This window comes from Hippopotamus amphibius, chromosome 17 (genome assembly GCF_030028045.1).
Source record: "Hippopotamus amphibius kiboko isolate mHipAmp2 chromosome 17, mHipAmp2.hap2, whole genome shotgun sequence".
NCBI lineage: Eukaryota > Metazoa > Chordata > Mammalia > Artiodactyla > Hippopotamidae > Hippopotamus > Hippopotamus amphibius.
The window spans coordinates 18,670,656-18,696,858 of NC_080202.1; the positions used below are offsets into that span (position 1 = coordinate 18,670,656).

A 26,203-nucleotide genomic window follows, 5' to 3' on the forward strand; every position below is an offset into this window, starting at 1 on the left:
GGGTGTGCTGTGTGCGGTGGAGGGGGTGGATTGCGGGGAGAGAAGGGCCCGATTGGGCGCCGTGGCTCAGGGTTTGCGAGCGGCACTCGCTCTCCTCACGGGAGGTACAGATGGCAGCGTGATTTTCCCGGCGGGCTGTTCTGGGTGGGAACAAGATGCTGGGAACACGCTCTCCTCATATCTGATGCAGGGACCAGCTAGCTCTCCTGACAGATTTGGGGCTGAGGCCCTTCTCGCTCTGTGTGTGTGTGTGTGTGTGTGTGTGTGTGACTGTGAGCCTATGCGGGAGAGGGGAGGGGAGGGGAGGAGGCATGTCCTTGGTCATTGTTAAGAAATAAAGGTGAAGTCAGAAAGAGAAAGACAAATATTGTATGCTAACTCACATATACGGAATCTAAAAATGGTACTGATGAACTCAGTGACAAGAACAAGGACACACATACAGAGAATGGACTGGAGAACTCGAGGTTTGGGAGGGGGTGGGGGGTGAAGGGGAAGCTGAGACGAAGCGAGAGAGTAGCACAGACATATATATACTACCAACTGTAAAATAGATAGCCAGTGGGAAGTTGTTGTATAACAAAGGGAGTTCAACTCGAGGATGGAAGATGCCTTAGAGGACTTGGGCGGGGAGGGTGGGGGGGACTCGAGGTGGGGGGAGTCAAGGAAGGGAGGGAATATGGGGATATGTGTATAAAAACAGATGATTGAACCTGGTGCACCCCCCAAAAAATAATAAATAAATTAAAAAAAAAAAAGAAATAAAGGTGGCAGGGGCAGGGCTCTACCACCAGCTCAGGGCAGGGGTCCCTTTGGCCACAGGCTCTTTGGCCACAACAATCTCCAAGGCGCAAGCGATGACCACCTTAGCCCAGTGGGGACCCCGTTGCGGCTCAGTCCCCTGCCTCCTGGGAGAGGAACAGACATGCTCAGAGGGTGACACCGGGTGGGTCCTGGGTCCCTGGCACTGTGTCTGTCCAGGTCCCAGAAACTACTATTTACGGACTTTCTGTGGGCTGGGGCTTTTCCACATTTAACCATCACAAAGTGGGTTTTATTCGACCCATTTTACAGATGAGAAACCTGAGGCTCAGTGAGGGGAAGCCACCTGCCCACGTTCTCCCAGCTGGTGTGCAGCAGCCCGTGGCTTGCTCCCCTCTCAAACTGCCAGGTAGAAGGTGTCTGCCTCCCCATCCTCACCCAGGATGCTGTGCTCACCTTGTTCAGTTCACAGAGACAACAAGAGCTATTTTTCCTCGAAGCCACAGACACCAGATCTTTCTTGAGAGTGAATGGGAGTTGGGGGACAAGTCCAGGGCAGGTGTTTTCAACTGTGCACCCTCATGGGTCTTGTGAGTTTTATGCTGTGCTGAGACCGGGTTGAAATTAACTCCCTGCGCCCACGCTGTGCCCTCAGGGCTGGGGGAGCTGATGTGAATAGGGTGGGGTGGCAGTCAGGTGTGTAGATGTCTGGGGATGTCTTTTGTGTTTGATAAAGGACTCTCAGTCTAGGGGGCACCTGGCCTTCACGACATGGCAACATTGCTTTCCAGGTGGGAGCTCCCTGGGGGACATGGGTGGGACCCACTACCTGGGACCACCCAGAGCTCAGCCCTCCCTCCACCTGACGGCTCTTTCTTCCCGCCATGGCCCCAGGGCTCTGACTCCAACCTAGGGGCAGAAGACTGTAGACTCCAAGAGGGCAGAGCTGGAAAGGCCCCGAGAGACCTTCTAACTTACCTGCCTCATTGTGTTGGTGGGGAAACTGAGGCCTAGACTGGGATATGAACTGGGCTCAGCACCCCTCCAGCACATGGAGTGCTTCCCGTTCTGGGGCAGGAGCAGTGCAAGGGAAGAGGGAATAGTTAGTGAATGAAAAGGCTGGACTCGTCAGGAAGCTGATAGAGCTACCTGCCTGCCTGCTCACCTGCCCATCGCCATGAGATCTGGACGTCTGTGCCACAGACACTCTGACTTACCAAGTAAGGCAGCAACTTCATAAGCCTTCTTCTGTTCGATGGTCTCGTAATTGAGAGCTTCAAAAAATATATCCAGAACGAGGATGTTCTCTCTGCGGAGGAAATGTCTAGTGTCATAGGAGATGAGAACCGTCTGCATCTATGGGGATCATCTACTACAATTTTCCCATGGACAGATGGGGAAACTGAGGCCCAGGGAAGTGAAACAACTGCCCCAAAGTTAGAGCTGATTAGGGGCACAGCTGGGGCTTGAACCTGACGCCGTGACCCCCAGCTCAGTGCTCGTCATGGGCCCGGAGGGGTATATCAGCTGTCCCCTTGGCCCCCTTATTGCTAACCACCCCCCGTCTCTGCACCCTTTCGAGGAATTCTGCCTGGCTTCCAAGTCTCTGCGTCCCCAGAGGATGTGCATGGGCTCTTATGTGCAGGTGAACTCAGCACTCCCTCGGCAAGGCTTGCGCGCCTACCCCCAGCTGACCTCCCTGGCCCACTCCAGAGAGATCCCCAGCTCTTCCTGGGGTTGATAGCAAGCTTCTCCCAGTGGGGGCCTTACCCCAGCATGGCCAAGTCAGCTGCAGGGGCCAGGGAGGGTTTTTAGAAAGAAAACCCACACCTGGTTGCAGGTTTTCTGATGGAAGCACATTGGTTCCCTTTTGCTCTTTTGGGCAGATGTGTTCATGAGACATCTTGGCAGGAGAAGTCATGACTGCTGGCAGAATGTCTGCGACAGCAGGCTCTGGCACTTCCTACAATTCCCCGGCTCCTTCGACCTCGCTCACAACGCCCTGAGTGCCCCTTGTCCTCAACCCACGGGGCAAAAGCCGTCTCAGGATGAGGTCTGGCGACTTTGTGGGAGGGAGGGAGCGGCTGGGGGGAGAGAAGCCCTCTCCACGCGGGGCTCACCCAGGCGCCATTCACAGTGTCACCATCTCTTGTCTGGTTTATGGCAACTGCCTCCTGCCGGGCTCCCTTCCGCTCACCTGGCTTCCAGTGCATTCTCTAACTGCCGCCTGAGGGGTCTTCCTGAAACTGCTAAACTAACCCACGTGACATCAAATTGGCATCCAGTGCCTGTGTGGCCGGTGGCTACCATGTTGGATATCACAGATACAGAACATTTCCAGAAGGGTCTACCGGAGAACAGTGGTGTAAACTGTAAATGTGAGCCTGTCACTCACCTGCTTGACGTTTTCCCGTGGCTCCCTATCTTCTTAGAATAAAGTCCACTTCCTGCCTCCCACCCTGGCCCCGCTCAGCCTGCAGGACCCTCTAGCTTGGACACAACCACCTCGCCCGGCTTCCCCTTGCTGTAATCTTGTCTGCCCTGCACTGATTTCTCTCTGCTGAGCCTCTGCCTGGCACACCCTCTTCTCCTGTGTTTTTCTTTCATTTTTTCGTTTAAAAGATATTTTTTGTGAGCATCGGCTCCATGCCAGATACTCCATGCAGAGAACAAAAAAGGAAAGGTTCCTGCGCTAAAGGAGTTTTTACTCTCGTGGGGCAGGTAGGTAATTTAAGGAAACACACACATGAATATAGAATTACACGCAGTGTTATAAAGGAAAACACCAGAGTGCTTTGAGAGAAAAATGACAGGAGGGGGCCTAATTTAGTCGTACAAAGAGATGACATTTAAATGGAGACCTGTGCATTGAGGAACCAGTTAGATGAAGGGTGAAGGGAAGAGCATTCCAGGCAGAGGGAAAAGAATGTGCAAAACCTGCCTGGAAAACTCCTCCACATCCTGTAAAAACATCTCTGAAGCTTTCCTTGAAGGCATCCCTATGCAAGGTGCCACCAACCCATATCTTGTTACCCACATCAGCCTGTATAGCTTTCAGTTTAATACTTATCTCTCTACCACACCGTAAGCTCCTTAAAGGCCGGAGCTGCATCTCAGTCTGCTTTGTCTTCATATTCTGAGTCTGAGCGCAGAACTCGGCAAACAGCAGGTGCCCAATTAATGTCTGTCAACTAGAACTAACCGCTTACCTTTGCCCTCTTCCTTGATTGCCCCTCCATTTTTCTCCTGGTCTATCCTCCCCCCCGCCATCTACCACGTCCACGTAGCTTACGAGATATATTTTTCTGATTTGTTAAATTTCTTCTCCAGGTACTTGGCTGACGTCTTGCTGGGGATCTTCACCATGGAGAGCTCTTTGTTGTAGCGGGTCAGGTTGCAGGGTGTCCTGCAGAGACAGTAATTACTGTCCTTTTCCGCCAGCAGACCTGCAGGGGAGAGAGAGGCAGGGCTCAGTCAGGTGTGGGGACTGGGACATCTGGGCGCAGAGTAGCCGGGTTCCCGAAGTGAGCTGAGAGGAGGAGGTATCGTCCAGGTAAATGAGGGGTGGGGGGCTGCGGAGAGAAGGAGGACTGGGCTTTTGCTAGAGATAAATGAGGATGTGAGCTCTCACAAAAAGTGCCTGCCCTTTCTGTTACTCTCGGTCTTGTTTTCCTTTTGCTTCCTTTCCTGTTACGTCCCTGTTTGGGAATATTTGAAAAGGCACCACTTTTGGAGAGTGGGCTCCAAGGGAGTCCTGGACCCCTCACCTTCCCAGCAGGGCCTTCTTCTCTGCTCCTAGCCTGTGTCCTCATCTACCGAAGGGGCTGGTCCTCAAGGCAAGTGTGGGAGCCCATTTTATCTGAAACTCTGGGCTCCGTGGTACTCCCTCTGGGGCTTCCTCATAGCCAGCACCCACCTCCTCTGCCTGCTGGTTTAGGATGCAGAGCTGAGTCTTTGCACCCATCGGAAGTCACGCCTCCTTCCAGCCAGCCCTCCTGGAGGCATCTGGACGTGTGAGTCCAGAGCTGCTTCACTTAGATCCAGCAAGCGCAGCTGCTGAAGGAACTTGAGTCCGGATGATTTAAACACTCTCTGCTCGTCTTGCTTATAAATCATCTCCCGGGTCGGGAGAGGCGGGCATGTGGAGTGGGTCTGACTTGGGGGTTGCAGCTTGTTGGTGCGATCTCCCTCACCGGAAGTCTTCCAGGGTGGGGGTGGACCAGCAAACACCCAGCAGAAGGAGGAGGAGCGGAGTGCTCCTGCCTTCCGCGTGCACCTGTGGAATGCACAGGGGGCCTCACCTCTCTCCCTTCCCCCACCTCCCCTGGCTCATCGGAGCATGACGACAGGACAGCTTGGGCATAACCTCCAGAGTGTGTGCAGGGAGGTATCGCTAATCTCCTTCTGTGCCCATCCGGGTGCCCGCTGTCCACCCTCTCTCCACCCTCTCTCCATCTCTGCCCCCTCCTCTGCATTTCTCAGTGCTCTCCGCTCTCCCGAAGCCCTCCTCCTTCTCTACCCCCACCTCTCGACCTCCCTTCTCTCCCCAGTGGAGTTTCCAGCCCATATCCACGAGCATCTGTTCCCCCCTCCACCCTACTTCCTCCTCTCCATCTCCCTCTCCTGTCCCTGCAGGGACGCCACCCTGTTCAGCCTCTTTCCCCTCACCCTTCCCCATTCCCCTTCCCCCAATCTCTTTCTGGCATCTGTCTGGAAGGTCTCAGTCGCAGCCCCTCCCCCATCATGCCATCTGGCCCCCGGTACTGACCTAGGGCAGGCTCTGCACACTCCTTGTGCTGCTCAGGGGTACAGAAAGGGGCATCCCCTGCAAAGAAGAAAGACAGGGAGAGGTACTCAGGCAGCAACCCCTCCCCTCCTTGGGCTGGGGGAAGGGATTGCATCCCGGTACCTGGATACCAACGAGGGATGGCACTTCACTGGTGGACAGTCAGAAGGCAGCCGTTGACCAGGGCCGCCTGGGGTCAGAAGACTGGGTTCTGATCTGCTCTGTTACAATAGGACCTGTCTAGCTAACTTCTTCTACAATCTGGCTCACATATGTGATGGGAAAGCATTGGCAGTTAAAGTGGGGAGGCAGTGGTAGCACCTACTAAGTCCTGCGCATGCATCATCCCCTCTAACACACATGGGTACCTTTGGAAACAGGAAATACTGTATCTGTTTCACACATGAGAGAATTGAGGCTTAAGTATCCTGTTTTCCCAGGACATCAGAGCTAGTGGTGATGGAGGCAGGTCACCCAGGTCTGTCTGATCCCCAGGCTAGGGCTCTTTCTACCACATTACAGCCGTAGGTGAGCGAGGGCTGCTTTGTCAGTCTCCTCTTTGCTGTGCCCTTAATTCCACATTATAATTGAGATGCCAGTAACAGCGTCGGGGGGGGGGGGGGGGAGTGATTGAAATCTCTCCTGCTTGCTTTGAGCTCAGGTTCCATGGGGAAACCTCACTGGCTGGTGACCAAGTCTGAGCATCAGGAAGGTAGCATTTATGAATGCTCAATTCTCTTTGGTCTCTGTAGAAATCCAGAAGCTTTTTTTTTCTTTTACCAAGTGCTAAATGTAAAGCCCGTCTCAGTATCTTTTCCTTACCTTTTCCCTAGACACCTTTTTTCAAGAGCTGAAGAACTGATATGCCTCCTCCTTTCTAATAATTTAACTGACACATTTCCCTTTTTGCTCTGTTTTCTAGGAAGCTCAGAGGCAATTTTAAAGATTGATGATTCTAAATTTAGATTACTAAAGAAATGACTGTTTATAATGCAATAACTCAGAATTTGGCTCTAAGGATGTTCATTTCAGCATTGGTTATAACAGAAAAACAATTGATAATGAACATGTCTGATATCGGGATTTAGTTAAATAAACAAGGTATGATATAACCATGAAAAGTAGCCATGAAATATAATAGCAAAGTTCCCAGCACATAGTAGGTCTTCAGTCAACAGTACTCCCAATTCTCTCTCCACATGTGCTAACACAACCACCACTGACATTTGCAACTGACAAAGCATTTTTTTTTTTTGGTGGCACCACGCAGACGTGTGGGATCTTAGTTCCCCAACCAGGGATCAAACCCAGATCCCCTGCAGTGGAAGTGCATAGTCCTAACAACTGGACTTCCAGGGAGTTCCCAACAAAGCATGTTTATATTTTAGCCCAATTTTATTCTCCTAACAACGAATGATTGCGTTTTAAAGACAATGTAGGTAAGCACAGAGAGGTTTAGTAACTTGTGCCAGGCCACACAGCACTGAAGTAGAAGAACCTAAGTTAGAAGCCAAGGCCAGACTCCAGCCTCAGTCATCCTTCCTTCCATATTGCAGTACCAAACTCTTCCTGCACCAGTCAGCCCTCCCTCCACTCCACTTCTACCTCTGACAGGCCGACTGCTTCTAATGATGGCTGCATGCATTGTTAGTCTGACAACAGAAATGTCCCTACACATGCATTCATTTGCTGGCTGATGGACTCTTGTCTCGCTTGAAAGAGTGCTAGACATTTGGGTGCAAGAAGGGAAGCATCTGGAGGAAAGCAATAAACATCGGGATGTTTGAATGTGTACCACACCAGGATGCAAGACCTGCAAGCATCCAGATATCTGGACATTAAACTCTAGGAAGGAAGAACAGCAGACAATTAGCAAACATATTGAATGTGGGGAGGAAGGTTCTCCAAACATCTGACTGCTCCTGGACACCAGGATGCTGCCTTTGTTGCCAGACTGGATGTTTCAATCTGCCGTCTAAATGTTTGGGCATCAAATAGCAGTCTTCCCGGAACAGCATCCCTTTGCATTCCTCGTGGAGTGTGTGCAGAGTTTCCCATTAGGATGAGAAATGCAAAGAAGGTCGCGGGTAGTCCCAGGGACCTATGGCCACCCTCCGGCTGGCACTGACCTGGCATGTGGACCATGCGACAGTTGCAGTTCTCCACGATGTAGCGGGTCTCACAGTCGATCCGACAGGCGGTGATGCTGTAAACAGGAAAGAAGTCGAGTCCCATCTCCGAGGACCGGCACTCGCCCCATGGTGGGGGCAGGTATGTGAGCTGCAAGACACGAAGGAGGGGGGCAGCGTCAGCCCTGGAGCTTCGGCTGCGACAGACCCAGTGGCTCATTCATTCACTTATGCAATTAACAAACAATCATTGAGCATCTACTTCACGACAACCTCAACTCCATTGACCTCCCAGGCCTTCAACATCTGGCTCCAATACCAGTTTTCCTATCTTATTTTTTATAATCTTCCTATAAATGCGGATCTTCTCAGAGTCTCTTACGTGGGCCACATATTCCCACTTCCACAATTTGTTATCTCCCATCTCTCAGCAGCAGAGAAGTGGGATAAAAATTTGGGGGCTCTGCCTCTGGGGACCCCTCCTTTCTAGGATTCTCCTTCCCACTTTTTAGCTTTTCTGGCAACCCTGAACTCTGGCTGGAGACTTTTTAACTCAATGACTGCTGCTCTCTGCTTGAGCAGTATCTACACCATTCCCCTTAAAACTCAACATGCCCTCAAAGGACAGATCAGGTAAAGAAATGTGTATTTCATCCATTGTGCTTCCCTTCCTTCAAAGGCTGTATACCATCCAGTTTCTGCCTGTTTTTAGTCTCTCTCCAATGCCATCAAACAGAACTTTTGAAATACTTTGTCCAGAGTTTATCACTGTAATTTCCAGGAGGGTGAGTCTGATATAAGCTGTTCCACCATCACTAAGAATCAAAAGTCTCTACATGTATTTTATTTAAGACTCATAGGATTCCTTTGAGGGAGATGTTCCTATTCTCATTTTATTCATGAGGAAACAGTATCAGAAGGGTTAAGTAGTCTGTCCCAGATCACACACAGGGTCAATGGCAGAGCCAGCACATGGACCTAGGAATTTCTGACTCTAACCTTGCACTTGTGTCCTGCACTGTCTCTATAGGAAATTGATGGAAGAGAAACACTCCAAGGAGGACCTTTCAGAGCTTTTCTCTTTTGTTTTTTTTCTAACAGGTCCTTTCTTCTTCCTTTGCCATGAAGGTTTGCATTACTTTCTCATCTTTCCTTTGGAGTTCATAAGCTGACCAGGCTTTTGCACAGACTTCCTACATGACTTTGGATAAGTCACCACACTCCTCTGGACTTTAGTCTTCCCATCTGTGAGTAGGGAGGACCTGGGGGTAGGTTTGATAGCCTATGATTAGAATGGGTTGGGTCCCCTACATTGTTAATATTGGATCCACAAGCACACAAGCTGGACTTGGGAAGAATTCATAGTGACTTTTGGCAAGGCTGGGGTCTAAAATGATGTAAAATCATTTAGGGAGAGACTTATTTATTTTTCTTCTTCTAAAACAGGTTTCCACGGTGCCTGGGCCAAGAATGCAGCTGGTGAAGCTCTGGGGTTGGGCTGTGGTTTGTTCAGGGTCAATCGCTTCCCTATTTTTATGCCGAGGTCCTGATCCAGATGCCATGGCCACCCCGCTGTGGCTGGTTTATCATTTGTTCCATCAGATTTTCTGAAGCCTCAGACACCACAGCAGCTGGAAAATTGCAGTGCGTACAGCATCCACTCTTGCTTACCAACGAGTGTCTGGAAGTGTGTTGGAGTATTTGTGTATCCTGGGTAAGGGAAGCCTCAGGGGGACCCCGAAGCACTGTCTTCAAATATCCGAAGGGCTGTCTCAGGGAAGAAGAATTAGATTTGTTTCCTGGCATCCCAAGGGAAAGACAGATACAAGAACAGTTGTACTAAGGGAAGAGGGGAGGATGCTCACATTGATTGATGCTGCAGGCACTGTGGTAGGCATAGCCCATGCCCATGCGTTCCCTTATTTAATCCTAAAGAAGGATAAATTCTGCCTCAACCTTCTAACCTACTACAATGATTCAACAATAAAATCCCTGGTTTGAGGGTGAGTTCCCCGTCATGAGGGGTATTCAAGCAGAAACCATGCAACTACCTGGCTGGGATGGGAAGAGAGCGATTCCAGCATTGCATGTGCAGCTGGAGATTCTAAAATCTCTTAAGCCCTTAAGTCTAATCATAAACCCTACACCTATAATTTTAATTTGAGAATTAGAGACAATGGAACAAAGTCAGAACCTTGAACCCCACCCTTTCGTGGGCTAGCTGTGTGACTTTAAGCAAGCGACAAAGGCCCCATCCCCCAGCCCTGGCTTTTAGCCTCCTCATTGGATTAAATGAGATAAAGCCCCAGCAGCTAGTAGATACCCACCAAGACTTAGTTCCTATCTCCCTCCCCTAACAAATGTCTTCATGTTTTTCTGTCCTTTCATTCATTCAACAAATAGCCCAGCTCCACCTCTGCTCTCCTTAAATCTGGTTTGACAGACCAGCGAGTCCCCATCCTTTTTGGCTCAAGTTATCTTGCATGGGGTTTATTATGATAAGGACGGCTGCCCATGCAGACGTCCAAGTCAAGATGACACCAGGCAGCTGACCCAGGGGTCTGGAGCTGGGAGAAGGATCCTGGTTGGAGATGTACATGTGGGGGTGGGGCTGTGGGGTGGATGAGCCAGCCCAGGGAGAGAGCAGAGACGCCCAGGACTGAGTCTTAAAACGTCCCTGCATTTACTTGACTACTTGTCCATCCTTAGCCTTTTTTATTTTTTTCTTCACTGTGCATGGAACTGGTGACTTTGCACCATTGCCTACATTTATGAGCTGAGAAAAGAACTCAGAACTTTTGCGATGGAAGAGCCTGGTGCTTGCCTGTCATCGCTCCACTGTCTTGAGGCTTCTCGCCACAGTCATTTTCATCTTAGAGAGATAAGTTTGTGTTTGCAGCCTCCCTGCCTGGGGGCACCCTATGCTGTTCTTCAGCCACTGGTTTTCCCAGCCTCTCCCAGCCCACAGATCCCGAGGCGCTGCAGTGAGCTTAGCTGCTCAAGGCGGGTCTCTGTAGTCAGAGATGCCTGGAGGGAGTCAGCCTGTCTCATAGGACCTTGCCAAGCTCCCCTGGCCTTTTCCCTGTGTCTGCAGCCCATGCTCTGAGGCCTCGGCTGGGATGCTTCTATGGTAGGGATGCTGAGATGATGAGACTGCATAGGAACATGTTCATTCTGCTCCTGGAAAGGGTAGGAAAGACCAGAGGAGAAACAAAAAGGAGGAGGGAGACAAGGAGAGATGCCCACTGAACTCTGCTGGTACCCACCTGGCTCTTTTGTTATGTCAGCCACTTGGCCTTTTCATTCAGGGACTGGACACGATGCTCACCTGGACCAAATACCTTTAGGCTCTGGGATTTCCCTGAAGGCTCCCCCCCAGGGCTGGGTCGGAGTCTTCATTCCGGCCTGCCTGGCTTCCTCCTCTTCCTCACTAACCCCCCTGGCCGAGATCCTGGTTCCCTGTCTGCTGTGAGCGCCCATGTTAGGGGCATGTGCTCTGTGGTCAGACCCAGCTGGGTTGGAATCTTGGCTCTGCACTTGCTTAGTGGGGGACCTTGAGCAAGTAGCTGAGCCCCTCAGAGCTCCCCTTCCTGCATGAGAAAATCCCTCCAGAGGGATACTGCACGTTTTGAACATAAGGTACGTGTAACCCAGCTGTCACCCTTGGCTGACATCTCCAGGTCTCTGTTCTGTGTCATAGGGATAGGATGTGAAACTCAGCCCCTTGCTCATTTCCACAGAAAGCCCACTCACCCAGGCATAGACTATAAGGAAGATGTCAGAGTTGGAGGAAGGTCTACATCAGAGCAAAGCTCCTTCACCTTGCCTAAGCCCAGCCCCTCTCCATCTTTCTCCTTTCTTTCCTTCTCCCCCTCGTCCTTTCTCTCTCCTCACGTGCTTTGCCATCCTTTCCAGGAGCAGAATCCACATATTCTTAAGTAGCTGCATCATCCTCTGACATCTTGGTAACATGGCAACATCCTTTCCCATGGAGTCTCAAGGAAAGGCACTTCCCTCCCGAGGAGGAATTCTAAAGCCAAATGTTAATATGTTTTTTTTTCTGCCTTGTTCTGTAGCAAGACGAAACATCTCCAAGAGTGCCTGGTGAATAATAGATGCTGAATAAACCGGAGACATTGTTGGCTTCTCACCTCCCCACTGAGGCGCTGTCCCACCGTGTACGGTGACCAGGCAACAGAGCCCCCCGGCCGTGCTTTGCATCTGTAACACAATCCGTAACACAGATACACCCTCTGATGACCGGAAACACTGAAGCATGCCCTGATGACCCATGGTGCACACTTATTTTCTGTTACTTCTGGAGTCTTCTCTCTAGAATCTCTGTCTGTGCGTGATTGCCCGGGAAGCTAGCATGCAGCAGTTTTGACCACTTGTTTGTGATTGTTCCAGAAATGAAACGTATTGGGTAGCATTGTGAGAGGAGCATGGCTGGGGCTTCTAGGGAGAAGCGAAGTCCCGTGGTTGGGTGCCCTCCACGCCGTAGGCTCTGCTCTGGCCCTTTGAGTGTTCTTATTTTATCTTCTCGTCAAGCAGCAAGGTTGGTATTGTTACCCCCATTTGACAGATGAGGAAACCGAGGCTCAGTCAGGTTATGTCCATTTCCCTGGCTCACAAATTACATAGATTACAGGTCTTTCAGACTTCAAACCCCCTGTTCTTTAAAGTGACTTGCAAACTTTCAAAAGCCATAAAAACTTTCCCTCCCTTCAAATCAAATATGACACAAACACCAATATGATAAATAAGCAAAGGAGAGCTGCTGTGGGTGCAGATGGGGGATGGGGAGCCCAGGGTTTTATGCTCAGTGTCCTGGCCCCTGCGGTGAACCCTAAGTATCTCTCAGGAACGCCAAGGCTTATGGTGCAGAGTTTGAACATTCTGTGAGGTTTCAGTGACTTATGTGGTTCCTTGGGCAGAAATTGTAACCACTGAGCCTTGCTTGCCTGCTCCATAAAGCAAGGGGTCCGGACAAGAGAGCTGCTAAATGCCTCCAGAATCTTCAAAGTTTTGAGTCTATGTGTCCCACTTAATACAAACTGGGACAAAGGGTGGGCAGAGGGTGGACCGCTCTCAGATGATCGATCAGGTCTGAATATTTAGCTCACGGCGTTTTCTTCCCTCTGGGTGTTTGGTGAAACTGATCAAGATGAGGCCCGCGTGGCCCTGGCTCAGAGCCAGCGGGAAGCCTGCACTCTGGGAAAAACTGCCTTGAGAGTGAAGGGAAAAAAATCCCCTTTGTGAGCTGTTTTCCAGAGAACAATCAGTAGGGGTGTTCAGCTTGCTTTCATGGACGAAGGAGTGCTCAGCCAGAGGGGCCTGGCCTTGGGGTGCAGGGAACAGGAGTCGGGGTGTAGTCTGGGCTGTTACCAAAGGCTCAGAGGGGCTCTTGTTAGCCCAGCCAGCCCAGTGGTCCAGCCCAGTTGAACAAGCTCTTCATTAACTCCTATGATGTGCCAGGCACTGGGCTGGGCACTGGGACTAGAGAGGTGAGTAAAACGGGGTACCTGCTCTCTGGGAGCTCCTGTTTGCCAGAGACCCCTCCTGTCACCACCTTAGGGCACGTCCTCGGATCCCCGGGGCCTGTTCTCTTCTTCCTACCCAGCCCACACCGCTGGAGGCAAGTGGGAAGAACATGGTGCCACCACTGACAGGCTGTGTGGCCTTGGCTAAGTTACCTAACTACTCTGGGCCTCAGCTTCCTTATCCGCAAAACAGAGCTAATGATCTGGAACTCGCAGAGCCTCCCTGAGGGTTAAATGAGACAATAGTATGGGAAGAGCCTCATGCAGTGTTTCCGTGTGTTTGTTGAGTCTCAGGTTTGGGAAGCACTTATGAAAGTCCTTCGTGCAGGGTGCCAGTTGGTGGCTGGTCCCACGTGCCTGTCCTAATTGGAATCCCCCCTCCAGCCACATTTGTACCTCTTCCTGCTCACTGGACCTCAGGCCTTTAGTACAGGGGCTAGCACATCACGAGTGCTTGATGCTTATTGCAGGAATGAATGAAGGGGTGAATGAATGAAGGAATTGCACCATCCTGCTTTCTCCCATCGCCAGGACAGAGGATGAGTGCAGGGGGCTGCCCTCTCCTGGTCCAGCAGGGGCAGAGGGTCCTGCATGTCGGTCCCCACGGGCTCTGCATTGAGGTGGGCTCAGCACCGAATCACATCTGAGTCCCGGACTAGCTGATGACAGGTTTTCCTGTGTGACCTTGAGCATACCACTCAGCCTCTCTGGGCTTCTCAGTCCCATCTGTAAGGGGCGGGGCCTTAAGCGTTTGGTGCTCTGAGACTTGTGAGGTCCCCCTACTCCTAGCTGTGCCCTGTGATCTCCCCCTCGTTTCCCCACCTTCCACTACAAGTGTAGACTTTTCCCTGACCCACCCAGATGGAGGGAAAATCAGAGCCGGCTTGCTTTCTGAGCCATAATTTTTGGTTTGATGTTTTTATTGGATCCCGCGGAGTGATTTAAGTGTGTTCACAAATTATTATATTGGGCTCCTTTTAAACAATCCTAGAATCAAATAAAATACTAAAATCAAATCCGCCAATCAGTCGGTAACAGAGGCAGCAGTGGGGTCTCAGGGGAAACATGTCCTTGCAGGCAGCACAGAAGCAGCGAGGCACCACCCCTGCCCTGCCCCGCCCCACCGTCCCTGTGGTTTTAGTGAGTGTTCAACCCCCAAGGTCAAAGCAGGAGACCAGGCACCAGGAACAAGCAAAAATCATCGCAAAGCAAATGAGCAATAATTCCTCCTCCCAGGTGAAGACCCCATGGTAGGTGCTCGTAAGAACAACGTCTCTTTTAGTCCTCACCATGACCCCGTGCGAGTAAGAGCTACTTGCCCTAAAGACTCACTGTAGACTAATTGATGGTGTAGACATTGCTGATGTTTATGGAACCCTTACTAAGCACTTTACTTGGACTGACTCCTCAAATCCTTACAACGGCCTTGTGGGGCTGGTACTTTTATGGCCTCCATTGTGTATCTGGGGAGACTGGAGCGTTAGAGAGACAATGCTCATGGGTAGTAGGAGGCAGAGCTGGAATTAGAACCCAGCAATCTACACGTGTATCACCTACCTACTTTGCCTTGCCTTTTACTGCAGTGGGTGGGGTCACCAGGAAGCAGAGGCAATTGGATGGGTGGATGGAAGCTGTGGCAGAGATCTGGGGATGGGACCATGGGGTCTTCAGACCCCAACACGGGAAATATTGCATAGATTCACTGAACAGCGTAGCCCTCACAAGAACTTCGCCGGTTGAATATTATCATCCCCATTTTACAGATGAGCACACTTCAGTAACTTGCCCAATACCACACAGCTAAGAAGTGGCAGAGGCAGAAGTCAAACCCAGGTCTGTCCGACTGCAAGGCTTCTGACTGGGGGTCAGGAGACAGCCACATCTTGGCTGTGCTGTTACCCTGCTGTCTTCTCTGGAGGACGTAGCTTTTTCATCTGCAGCATCGGGGTCCAGAATAGACAACCTCCAGGTGTAGTATAGTACAGTAAGTGGTCTCTAACCTGTATAGTACAGGGTACCGGTCCACAGCCTGTTAGGAAGTGAGCTGCACAGCAGGAGGTGAGCGGCGGGTGAGCGAGCAAAGCTTCATCTGCTACCCTCCATCACTCCCCATGGCTCATGTTACCACCCGAACCATCACCTCCCCAACCCTGTCTGTGGAAAAATTGTCTTCCATGAAACTGGTCCATGGTGCCAAAAAGGTCGGGGACCACGGGTCTGTAAGGCAAAGCTGGTGACTGCACCTCTCCCCCCATCCTGGGCGTATGGCAGACATCACCAATGGATCACAGATGTGGTGTCAGAACTTATCTAAACACCACCATTTGATTGAAATTAGAACTGAGAGGAAATGTATTTTGGGAAGCTCCATCCATAGAAACCATCAAACGGCACACTGTTAAATATTCACATAGACTAGATAAGACTTATTATGTACTGTATAAAGTACAGAATGTGACGTCCCTGCAAGAATGGTAACCGCAACATGCCCTCTTGTGTAGGAGCATCCCTGACTGGCATTTGGACTATTTGGACCACAGGAGGATTCACCCAGTCAGAGTTCGGCAACACCCTGGTCCTGCCCGGGGGTCACACACAGAGCTGCTTGTGCTGGCTGGAAACTAAGTTGTAGTAGTAGCTGATGCTGCACTTCAGCAAGCAACAAAAATCAATTTAAAAAGTGAATTACCCATGGTTTGTGACTAATAATAAAATAATGAGGTTATATCCATTGTAAAAATGTCTGCCAGTGGGAGAGAATGTGACAAAAGCAAAAAATGTGAGTTGTTTATTCAAAGAAGCAAGAAGATATTTTTTAAAGACTGTAATTTGTCTCATTCTAACGTGACTTTCACCTTGGGCTTTGCTGGCTCTAGATATGCCTCTGGAGCCCTACAAGAATCCTTCCAGCTTTGGTGTCATGGGGCAGACAGCCTCTGTGGTTTATTTTCATAAAAATATTATGTTTTCATTATAATTTTCATCCATCCATCCACCCACCTTCCATCCATCCATCCATTCATCCATCTATCCATCCATCCATCCACCCACCTTCCATCCATCCATCCACCCATCCATTCACCCTCCATTCATCCATCCATTCATCCATCCATCCATCCATCCATCCATCCATCCACCCACCCTCCCACTCATCCACCTTCCAAGTGGGCAATAAACATTTGTTTAGCACCTAATCTGTTCCAGGAACACTGCAAGGAGTTGAGGCTACAAAGATGAATAAGACCTGGTTCCTATGACCTGGGAGCTTACAGTCTAGAAAGAACAGACATACAGGTAACAAAACAAGTGCTATAATGGGGAAACAATGTACAGGAGCCATGGGGGCACTAAGGATGGCACGGCCAGACCAACTCGGAGTGGGGGATCAGAAAATTCTTTATGGAGGTGATGGTCACCTTTGAGCTGAGTCTAGAAAGGCTGAGCTGGCCGTTAGGCAGATCTGGAGTGGGGAGGGTGTTCTGGGTCCAGGGAGCTGCCCAGGCAAAGGCCAGAGATAAAGAGAGGCCTGGGCTGGACAGGGAGCCTCAGGCAGGGCAACAAGGGGGCATGTGGGTGAGTGTCGGGCTGGTGTGCCTTCTCAGTGCCCTGGGAACAGCCCCGGGGGGCTGCAAATTTCTCCATGATTGTTACAGTGACTCCTGCACCTCTAGTGAATATACATCACTGGCAGGTACCAGCCCCTGCAAGATTCACGCCCTGCCTCCACTCCCCAGTGTAAGAGCTGCCTCGGCAGAAGAGTGTGTTCAGTGTGTCTGTGCATGCCGACATACCATTATCAGCACATCTTCATCCGGACACAATTTCTTGGGCAAGTGCTGTCGGCACCGGCAGCGTGTTCTCAGCAAATTGCCTTAGTGTGTGATTTGTTGGTTGCAACAGGGAGAGGGGAAGTGTTGCAGGGTTGTAGGCAGGGAGGTGGCCTCACCCAGAGGAGGGAGCTTGGAGGCTCACAGCCTGGCTTGGGCGCTTCCTCCTGGACTGACCTGGAGAAGGCATTCCCCACTCAGAGTCTCGGGTTTTCTTCACTCCCTCCAACCCTGGGCCAACTGTTGGCATAAGGGTCCTTTGTCTTTTCCTGTCCTGCCCGGCCTCGAAGCTTCTCCCCTGGCCTTCAGTGCTGCTGGGGTCCTCATGACATGGTACTAGGGGGTCTTGACACCCTAGCCCCTTTCTCTGACCCACACTCTCAGCTCCATAAGTCAGAAAGTGGCCATTTGAGCTCTGGAGAGCATCACTGCCCTGCACTTTCTTTCCTTCCTCTTCCTCCTCTTTTTTTTTTTTTTTTTTTTAAACTCTAGGTGCATTTTCATCTTTCTAAGAAGATCCCTCAGTCCAACTGTTGCCATGCAAATAGAAGTGATTGTTCTTTTTCCTCTTGAGGGCAAGGAAAACAAAGAGAACATCGAACAGGCTAGAGGAGAAAGATAACCTGGTCTGAAAGAGTTAGTCATTCCTTGTTTTACTTTAGCTCTCACTGATCGGTAGTAACCAGATTTTTACTTCACAAAGCTAACTCCCTGATACTATACAAATTACACGCAGTGCCTATCACCCTTAACTCTGTGTGAGTTGCATCCTGCCTCTCACTCCCTGACCTTAACAACTTAGAAGCTGCGTTCCAGATGACCATTGTAGCAAATGAGCCTGTGTAGTTTGTTTTGCATTTCAGAAAGGTCTCCAGCTGATAAACCAGAGGCAAACGGACAATTAACAGACTGCCGGACCCCAATTACCAGGTGGCCTGATGCCAACTATAACTATTTTGAAATGATGTGAAGGATAAAAGAGTGCAAGGACGGCGGGGGGGCGGCAGGGGTTGGGGGCGGGGGTGGACAGTTCTTGAGCCACTAGCCTGCTGTGTCTTCCCTTTGCCTGGCAAAGAAAAATAAAGCCTTCTCTCTCTTCCTCCAAAATCTCTTGTCTCCATATCTCTTTGCGACCTCTGTGCACAGAGTAGCCGTTATTACAGTAACACAACTACTACCTCTGAGTATCATCACCTGAAGAGTCCAGAAGAGAACTGACCACTTGCTGTGCTAGACTGGACTATCTCAGAGGTGCCACGTACAGCTGTGTAGGGTGCGCACTGCACAATAGCAGGAGATTCACACAAACTAAGGTGTGCATGTTGCCTCCGAAGAGTGCACCAGGCACCTGAGCAGTCTGTCTCCCTCTACCGCAGCCAAGCCTGGGGCTTCACTCCGTTTCTTGGCCATCAATCCTATCATCCCATTGCTTCCCCTTGAAATACGTCAGCTTTTCATCACAATGAAAACATTCCTGTTTGAGTGGGCGGGGCAGGGAGCTGGGGCTGGGGTCTTGAGTGTGTTTGTAGGGCCACAGACTGGCCTCTGTTCACAATCTCTATTGGAATGGGGGCCTTTTTTCAGTGGGTATATTTGAACGAGAAGCTGGGTCCAGGCTGAAATGTTCACTTAACGGAGAGCACTTCAGTGCATTTGCTACAGTTTTGGCTTCGAGCTCCATTCAGAATCCACTTTCCACACATCTGAGCGGGCGCGGAGTTGGGGGAGGGTCAGGGGTGGCTTCTGCCCAGGCTGGGAGTGTGAGTGAGTGGGTGCTGGGTGTGCGTGTGGGCAGAACACAGGGCAAGCCCGCCCAGCTCTGCCCTCTGCAGCCTCCCGTCCTCGTCCTCACCTGGGGCCACTTGCCCATCCCCCCTCTTCCCACCCCCACCTAAGCCCTCCATGGCCCTAGGGCAGATTCTGAGCCACCTTGGAGGGTAGAACCACACCGCACGTCCTAGCCCCGAATAAGCAAGGACAGGATGTTTGTTGAGCCTCTGCACTCACCACATGTGAGGCTTCAGCTAATCTTCGAGGTGGGATGGGGAGCACTGTAACACCTCCACGCCCCACACTCCACCCGAGGCCTCTGAAAGCCCAGCAAGGTCGTCCGAATGAGCTGCAGCCGCCTCCTCGCTCTGGGACTCCACCGGTGCAGCCCTGGTGCCCACGCTCACTAGGGAGCCTGGATGAATTTCCTGCTTGGGCTGTGACCCTGCCTGATGGAGGCTCCGTGGCCGCGAGGCAGGAGGCTCTGTCTGCACAGAGCAGTGGCCAGAAAACTCATCTTTTATGACCCCCTTCCTGGAGCTTTCCGGTGTGGGGATGGTGGAGGTTTACAGGCATAAAACATGTGTGGATTAGGGACTTCCCTGGTGGTCCAGTGGTTAGGACTCTGTGCTTTCACTGCTGTGGGCCTGGGTTCAATCTTTGGTCAGGGAACTAAGAGCCCACAAGTTGTGGCCAAAAAAAAAAAAAGGTGTGTATTCTGGCAGGATGAGATCTGGCATGGAAAGTTTATGCTCTTAGATATGTGGAATCTAAAAATCCGGTACGGACGAACCTAGTGTCAGGGCAAGAATAAAGACGCAGTTGTAGAGAACGGCCTTGAGGACACAGGGCGGGAAGGCGAGCCTGGGACGTAGTGAGAGAGTAGCATTGACATATCTACACTACCAGAAGTAAAATAGATAGCTAGTGGGAAGCTCCTGCATAGCATGGGAAGATCAGCTCAATGACGGGTGATGACCTAGAGGGGTACGATAGGGAGGGTGGGAGGGAGGCTCACAAGGGAGGGGTTATGGGGATATATGTATAAATGCAGCTGATTCAATTTGTTGTACAGCAGAAACTAACACAACATTGCAGAGCAATTATACTCCGATAAAGATGTGAAAAAAAAAAAAGAAGAAAGTTTATGCCCTTGAGCCACTTAACTGTCAGATTGGGACTGCGTTCTCAGGTCCGACCTTTCTGGCTCAGCTCTGTACAAACTGGACCCGCATTTCATTGAATCTTATGTAATTTTCTGAAGAGGGCTACCTGCTTTGTATCTAGGCTGTTTATAACGCCACACTGTGTCCCATCATTCCCCAAATAATTAATATTCATGGGGGGCTCATTAGAACGGTGAAACCTCATCTATCACTACCTGTCAGTCCTTCAAACTGTGACTGTCTGGCCACCATCTCTAGAAATGCCACCACCGTCAACAAGCTGGGCTACATTTTTCACACAGTCAGAGTACTTTACAATCTTAAAAAAAACCTTTCTTTTCCACTAAATGATTCCAATTTTGTATGGCTGAGCTGGTGGTCCCAGTGATAATTACAGTCTATGGGGTGCATCCAGGAAACACTTTGAATGGGAACTGGGGATGCATTGCCCTTTCATAGACATCATCTTAAATGCTTGGACCATTCGGAAGGATCAATACACCACCAGCCTCGGGAATTCAAAGTCATTTGTACGTGTTACAGGCTGGTTCCTGGCTGGGCCCTGAGAAAGACATTCACTCTCACCTTCTCATTGCGGGGGCTGATAGAGTCAGTGTCCACACAGGACACCGTGTGGACTCCAGTAAAAGATGGCTTGGGGATTACAGAGGCAGGAAGTGGCAGGTGTTCTACCATGTGATGTTGAGAAAAGGTGGCCTTTGGAACAGGGCACTGGATTCTAATTCTCAGCTGTTTCTTCATCTCTAAAAGGGGGCACTGGTACCACCCCACAAGTTTGCATGCAGACTGAAGGAGATAGTCTAGGAGATGGTTGGCGCTGGAACAGACAGGGACTTAGTCAATACTCAGGGACAGCCCTGTGTGCTCAAAAGACTGGGCTCTGGACTCAGGGAGATCTGGCTTTGGGTTCTAGCTCTGTCACTTATTGGCTGAGTTTCCCCAACTGTAAATTGAGAGTAACAGTAGATATCTCATTGCTGTAAGAATGTCTATATTTCGTTGTTTACGAAACACATATTTGCCTACATCCTAACACCTCTGTAAGATCTCACCATCAATGGTAGTGTTTTCCTTTCTAACTGGCACATAAAATAATACTGACCCCTACAGCTGTCACTGTCTTAGATCTGATGAAATATTCTAAATGAGCTCACGCCTGAAAGGGTTCAGCATGGTGTCTGGCACAGATCGGGGGCTCAATAAATGGCGGCTACTGTTATGACTTTCTATGCAACCCTGGGCAAGTTTTAAAATATCTTTGAGCCTCAGTTTCCTCATCTGCACAATGGGAATAACTATCTCTACTTCCCAGGGTTTGAGGGAGTATTAAATGAGTTGGCATGGAGATGGAGGCACCCATTACAGCATTTGGTGTATAAAAGGAGCTCCAGATGTATTCTCCCCCAGCCCAGGGGAAACCTCCTCTTTGTGGAGTTTCAGCACAGGTGGGGTGGGGAAGGGCCAGGTGCCTGGGCTCTGCAGCCCTGCTGGACAACGTCCCCTGCTCACTGCTGCCCCTAGTGGTACCAAGGCTCAGGGCAGGGTGGCTTGAACCAGATGGGAAGAAAATGGTGGCAGGTGACCTTGTTGGGCATGAAGAAATTGACTGAAGTTGACCCACTAAGATGTCAATGACCCACTAAGACCTTCGCGGGAGTCCTCTTTCTACAGAATGTGGCTGCTGGGAAAATTCTCCAGCTCACAGATCTAGACTAGAGCCACTCCTGGGTCCCCACCCACTTCCCAGTATTACAGAGTCCACTCTGCTCGCTGCATGACAGGCCAATGAATTGGAGACAAGGTGTTGAGGCAAGGAATACGACTTTACTTGGAAAGCCGGCAGACCGAGAAGATGGCAGACTAGTGTCTCCTAAAAACCATCTTATCAGGGTCTGGATGCCAGTGTCTTTTATAGAATCAGAGAGGGAGAGGAGGGGAAGTAAAGTAAAAAAGGGTTATCAGTCTTGCAAAACATCTCCTGGAATGACTAGCCTTGGAAAAGGGATGTGTTAGTTTCACAGGTGGGTAAGTTTCCCCCAGGCAGGCCATTGTGTGTGATTAAAGCAACCAAAAGCAAGGCAAAAGTCAAAGAAACAGATCCAACATGGAGTCCGATGTAGCTCTTCCAGGTAACACCAGCAGAATGCACTTCTGCGCTGGAGACAAGCAGTAAGAGAGGACAGGCTTTGGTTGGCATCAAAGAATGGCAGCATCCCCTCTCTTGTGTTCCTGAAGGACCCCAGTCTGGATTGGGGTCAATCAGACCTAGTGTCAAACCCTGACTCTGGATGACCATGGGTGCATGACACCCCTCTCCAGTGTCCTTAACTGCAAGGTTCACGTGTGTGTTGGTGTCCATAACTAGAGTCATAGGGTTGGTGCCCCAAACTACTGTGCTGCCCTCCCCACTCCTCTCCTCAACGCAGATGCTTTGGAAAGTGCGACGGCAGAAATCATAAGCAATATTGACGTAACTACAAAACGCTCTGATGTCTTCCCTGCTGCTCTGATAAAGTGGTCTTTGAAGTGAACCTTCCCTTGCAAGTCTGGAACATCACAGGTGAACAGATGCAAACTGTCAGACCACGAAGAAGCCCTGGGTGCTCGCCTTTCAAAGAGGAACAAATATCCCTCATTCGGGCTCTTTGTTGGGCTCCTTGGGGTTGTTCTACGGCCTCAGGCTTCCTGCTTGGTGGTGGCAACACTGGCATATGCCATCACGGTAAAGGATGGGAGGGTGGGGGCAGGGAGGAAGTTGGACAGACACCCTTTGGCCCAGGCACTTTGCACAGATGAAGTTTGAGGTCAGTACCATTGTTACCTCTCTTATACAGATGAGGAATCTGAGGCAGAGATGTGCAGAAGCTTGCCCAAGATCTCACTGCTAGTAAATGATGGGAGTCAGGATTCAGACTTGGACAGTTTGATGCTGAAGCCTGGCATCACTGTCCTGTGGTCCCCACTCCAAGGAAGCCCTCCCTTTCTAATGCCAGGTGATGGCCACTGTCCTGGAGAGAAGCCATTCATTATCAGAGACCCACTGAGAGATTCCTGCATGTCTCAGGATGCTCTGCGGAAAGCATCCTCTTTCCCTCTCAATGTGCGCCAGCTGTATCATCACCATTGTACAGGTGAGAAGACTGAGGGTCACAGAAGCAAAATGATCTGCCTGCGATCATCTGGCAATTCAGAGAAAGGGTTTGCCAAGAACCCAAGTCTTTTTTTCTTTCCTCCATTTGTTTATTTATTTATTTATTATTTATTTATTTATTTATTTATTTATTTACTGACTATGTTGGGTCTTTGTTGCTGCACTCGGGCTTTTCTCTAGTTGCGAAGAGTGGGGGCTGTTCTTCGTTGTGGTGCGTGAGCTTCTCATTGCGGTGGCTTCGCTTGTTGGGGGCCATAGGCTCTAGGTGTGTGGGCTTCAATAGCTGCGGCATGTGGGCTCAGTAGTTGTGGTGCATGGGCTTCATTGTTCCATGGCATGTGGGATCTTCCTGAAGCAGGGATTGAACCTGTGTCTCCTGCATTGGCAGGCTGATTCTTAACCACGATGCCACCAGGGAAGTCCCAAGAACCCAAGTCTTTCAACTCTCAGTCTTGCCCCACACCGACTGAGCCAGCGGCCTCCCCGATCCCTCAACCTGTCCAGCCCTCTCTCTGGGTTACCGCCCAGCCACCAGTGAGGGGCAGAGTGATCCCATACACCAAGTCAACCACCACACTGTCCACAGCCCTGTGGATTCAAGGTTTGTCTCTTCCCAAGAGCTTTTAAAAAAATATGCATAAAGGGACTTATCTCTGGGGTCCTCCAGAGAAGCCCACAGGCAGGCACCTTACTTGGGAACTGTGTTGGGAGCAGAAAGAATTACGGGTTTGGAGTCAGACATCTTAAGCTTGAAACTCAGCTTCACCACGTGCTAGCTTGGTGACCTTGGGAACACTATTGAATCTCTTTGAGTATCAGTTACCTCTTGTGAAATAGGAATATTAGTCTCTGTCCTGGAGAGTTTTTATGAGATAATATATGAACTGAATCCAGCTCATTGTTTATAGGACACACAGCAGGTGCTCAACACAGCCGAGATCTTGGCCTCTGTCATTGGCAAAAGAGTCCAGAAAATTTTGTTTGCCTTAAGAATATCCAGTCTCTAAAATTCACCCAGCCTTGAGTCAAGGCAGGGGTTATTTTAATGATTCAAGGATCGTTGATTTTCACAAAGGGCTTAGCCAGGGTCTTTAAATGGCAGCTACATGTGCACGCTGCCAGGCCTGTTTACGATTCATTAGCTACTTGACAGTGACTTTAGTGGAGAGAGAGAAAGCGCACAGCCCGTGTTATGGAAAGCCAGCGCTAGGAACCATTACCTGCTAGAAATCAAATAGAATTGGAGAAAAAAAAAATAGGTCTGCAGGAGTAACCCAAAGAAAAGGTTTCATTTATAAATATCCATCTCACCCTCTTTCCCAGGAACACATTCCTCAGTTGTTTAAAGCAAGATATAAATGCAGAGTCAGGCACCCCCCAAACGTTTCCCCGTAAACTTTAAAAGCCCAGTGACAGGTGATTGGAATAAGCCTTCACAATATAAGAGGCCACGGTTGTAACTGTTAATTCTTCTGGCTGTAATTTATCTTGCTATCCCTTTGGGTACCTAAACAGCTCTGATCACGGGCTGCCCAATCGGCTTACAAGTCTTCTTGATGAATCGCTCTCATTGTCCCTGTCCTTTCTCTGGGCTGCGGTAATTCTTGACAACTGCCTTAGAGCCTCAGTCTCCTGTGGGTGCGGAAGGGAAGAGCCATCTATTAGGAGGAACACGTGGAGAACAGAAAGCTCTCGGCATCGGGAAGTTGGCAGGTGGAGAGCTGAGCCCTCATCTCAACACAGAGAGGCCAGGGTACAGAAGGCAGGACACAGTCTGTGCTCAGTGACCTCCAGGGTATGAGGCACCCCTGTCTGTTCGGGGACTTTGTATCAGGGATGGCTGGGCAAATCCTGTCCACTGAGCTCCAGTGAGTGTCCAGAGCATCTTCATTAAGAAAATGCCACGTGCTAGATAAACTGTGAAGCCACTGCATAGGTAAACTAGGGCAGTGTGGCTGAGACCTGAGTGCTCCAGTATGGGAGTTCTCATCTTTCTCCTGGGCTGGTGGCCTTTCCTAGCCCCCTGTGCCTCCAGGTGGCGTGTATGGCTACTTCTCCTAGGCTGAGGCAGTTAAGAGTAGAGGTGCTCTGGGACTTCCCAGGTGGTGCAGTGGTTAAGAATCTGCCTGCCAATGCAGGGGACACGGGTTTGAGCCCTGGTCTGGGAAGATCCCACATGCCGCGGAGCAACTCAGCCCGTGCACTGTCCACCACAACTATTGGGCCTGCACTCTAGAGCCCGTGAGCCACAACTACTGAGCCCACTTGCCTAGAGCCTGTGCTCCACAGCAAGAGAGGCCATGGCACTGAGAAGCCCACACACCACAATGAAGAGTAGCCCCCACTTGCCACAACTAGAGAAAGCCCACGTGCAGCATCAAAGACCCAACACAGCCTATATATATATATATATATATATATATATATAGAGAGAGAGAGAGAGAGAGAGAGAGAGAGAGAGAGAGTAGATGTGCTCTCTCTTTAAGCCCCAGCTGATGGTGGAAGAGTGATGAGTCTGAAAGCCTAGAGGACAAAGCCACAGAGGGGAGAAAGCTGGATCCCTGAATGACTGCATGGAACAGAGCTCCACTGCCAATTGCACTGGACCACAACGTGAGGGAGAACTATACTTTCATTGTGTCAGACCCCTCAGATTCAAGGGTTGATTGTTAGAGCAGTTAGCCTCTCCTGTCTACTGCGGCAATACTTCCTTTAACAGAACTCAGTCCCTCAAACGGAAGGTTCATTATGTTAGCACTGTGGCTTCTACTAACCAGCCAGTACATTGTAACTCACTCTGCTAGCTGTTGTGTGCACTCAGCTTACAACTTGAAGAACATTGGATACCCAGATTCTTAATTTTTAGACCCGACAAGTCCACCCTTCCTCCTTCTCCCTTTGCCTCCCCTGGGTGGGTGAGCAAGTCCAATTCCATCTCCCCAAGACCATGCAAGTGTCCCCTCTTCTGGACAAGTTGAGACTGTCCTCAGCTCCCCCGTGGATCATTGCAACAGTCTCCTAACTGCCCCCACACCTCGCCTCTCATGC

The 26,203-nt window shown here is 50.3% G+C and overlaps 1 protein-coding gene across 2 annotated transcripts in view; it reads right to left on the reverse strand.

Moving 5' to 3' along the window:
• Window positions 1–26,203, reverse strand: part of ASIC2 (acid sensing ion channel subunit 2) — a 1,082,326-nt gene that overhangs the window by 6,249 nt on the left and 1,049,874 nt on the right. For both annotated transcript variants that reach the window (XM_057716922.1, XM_057716920.1), the window contains exons 4-7: window positions 7,678–7,828; window positions 5,531–5,587; window positions 4,055–4,208; window positions 1,980–2,071 (exon numbers count right to left, since the gene is read on the reverse strand). In XM_057716922.1, coding sequence (XP_057572905.1) covers window positions 1,980–2,071; window positions 4,055–4,208; window positions 5,531–5,587; window positions 7,678–7,828 — 454 coding nt within the window. The remainder of the gene's footprint in view (window positions 1–1,979; window positions 2,072–4,054; window positions 4,209–5,530; window positions 5,588–7,677; window positions 7,829–26,203) is intronic.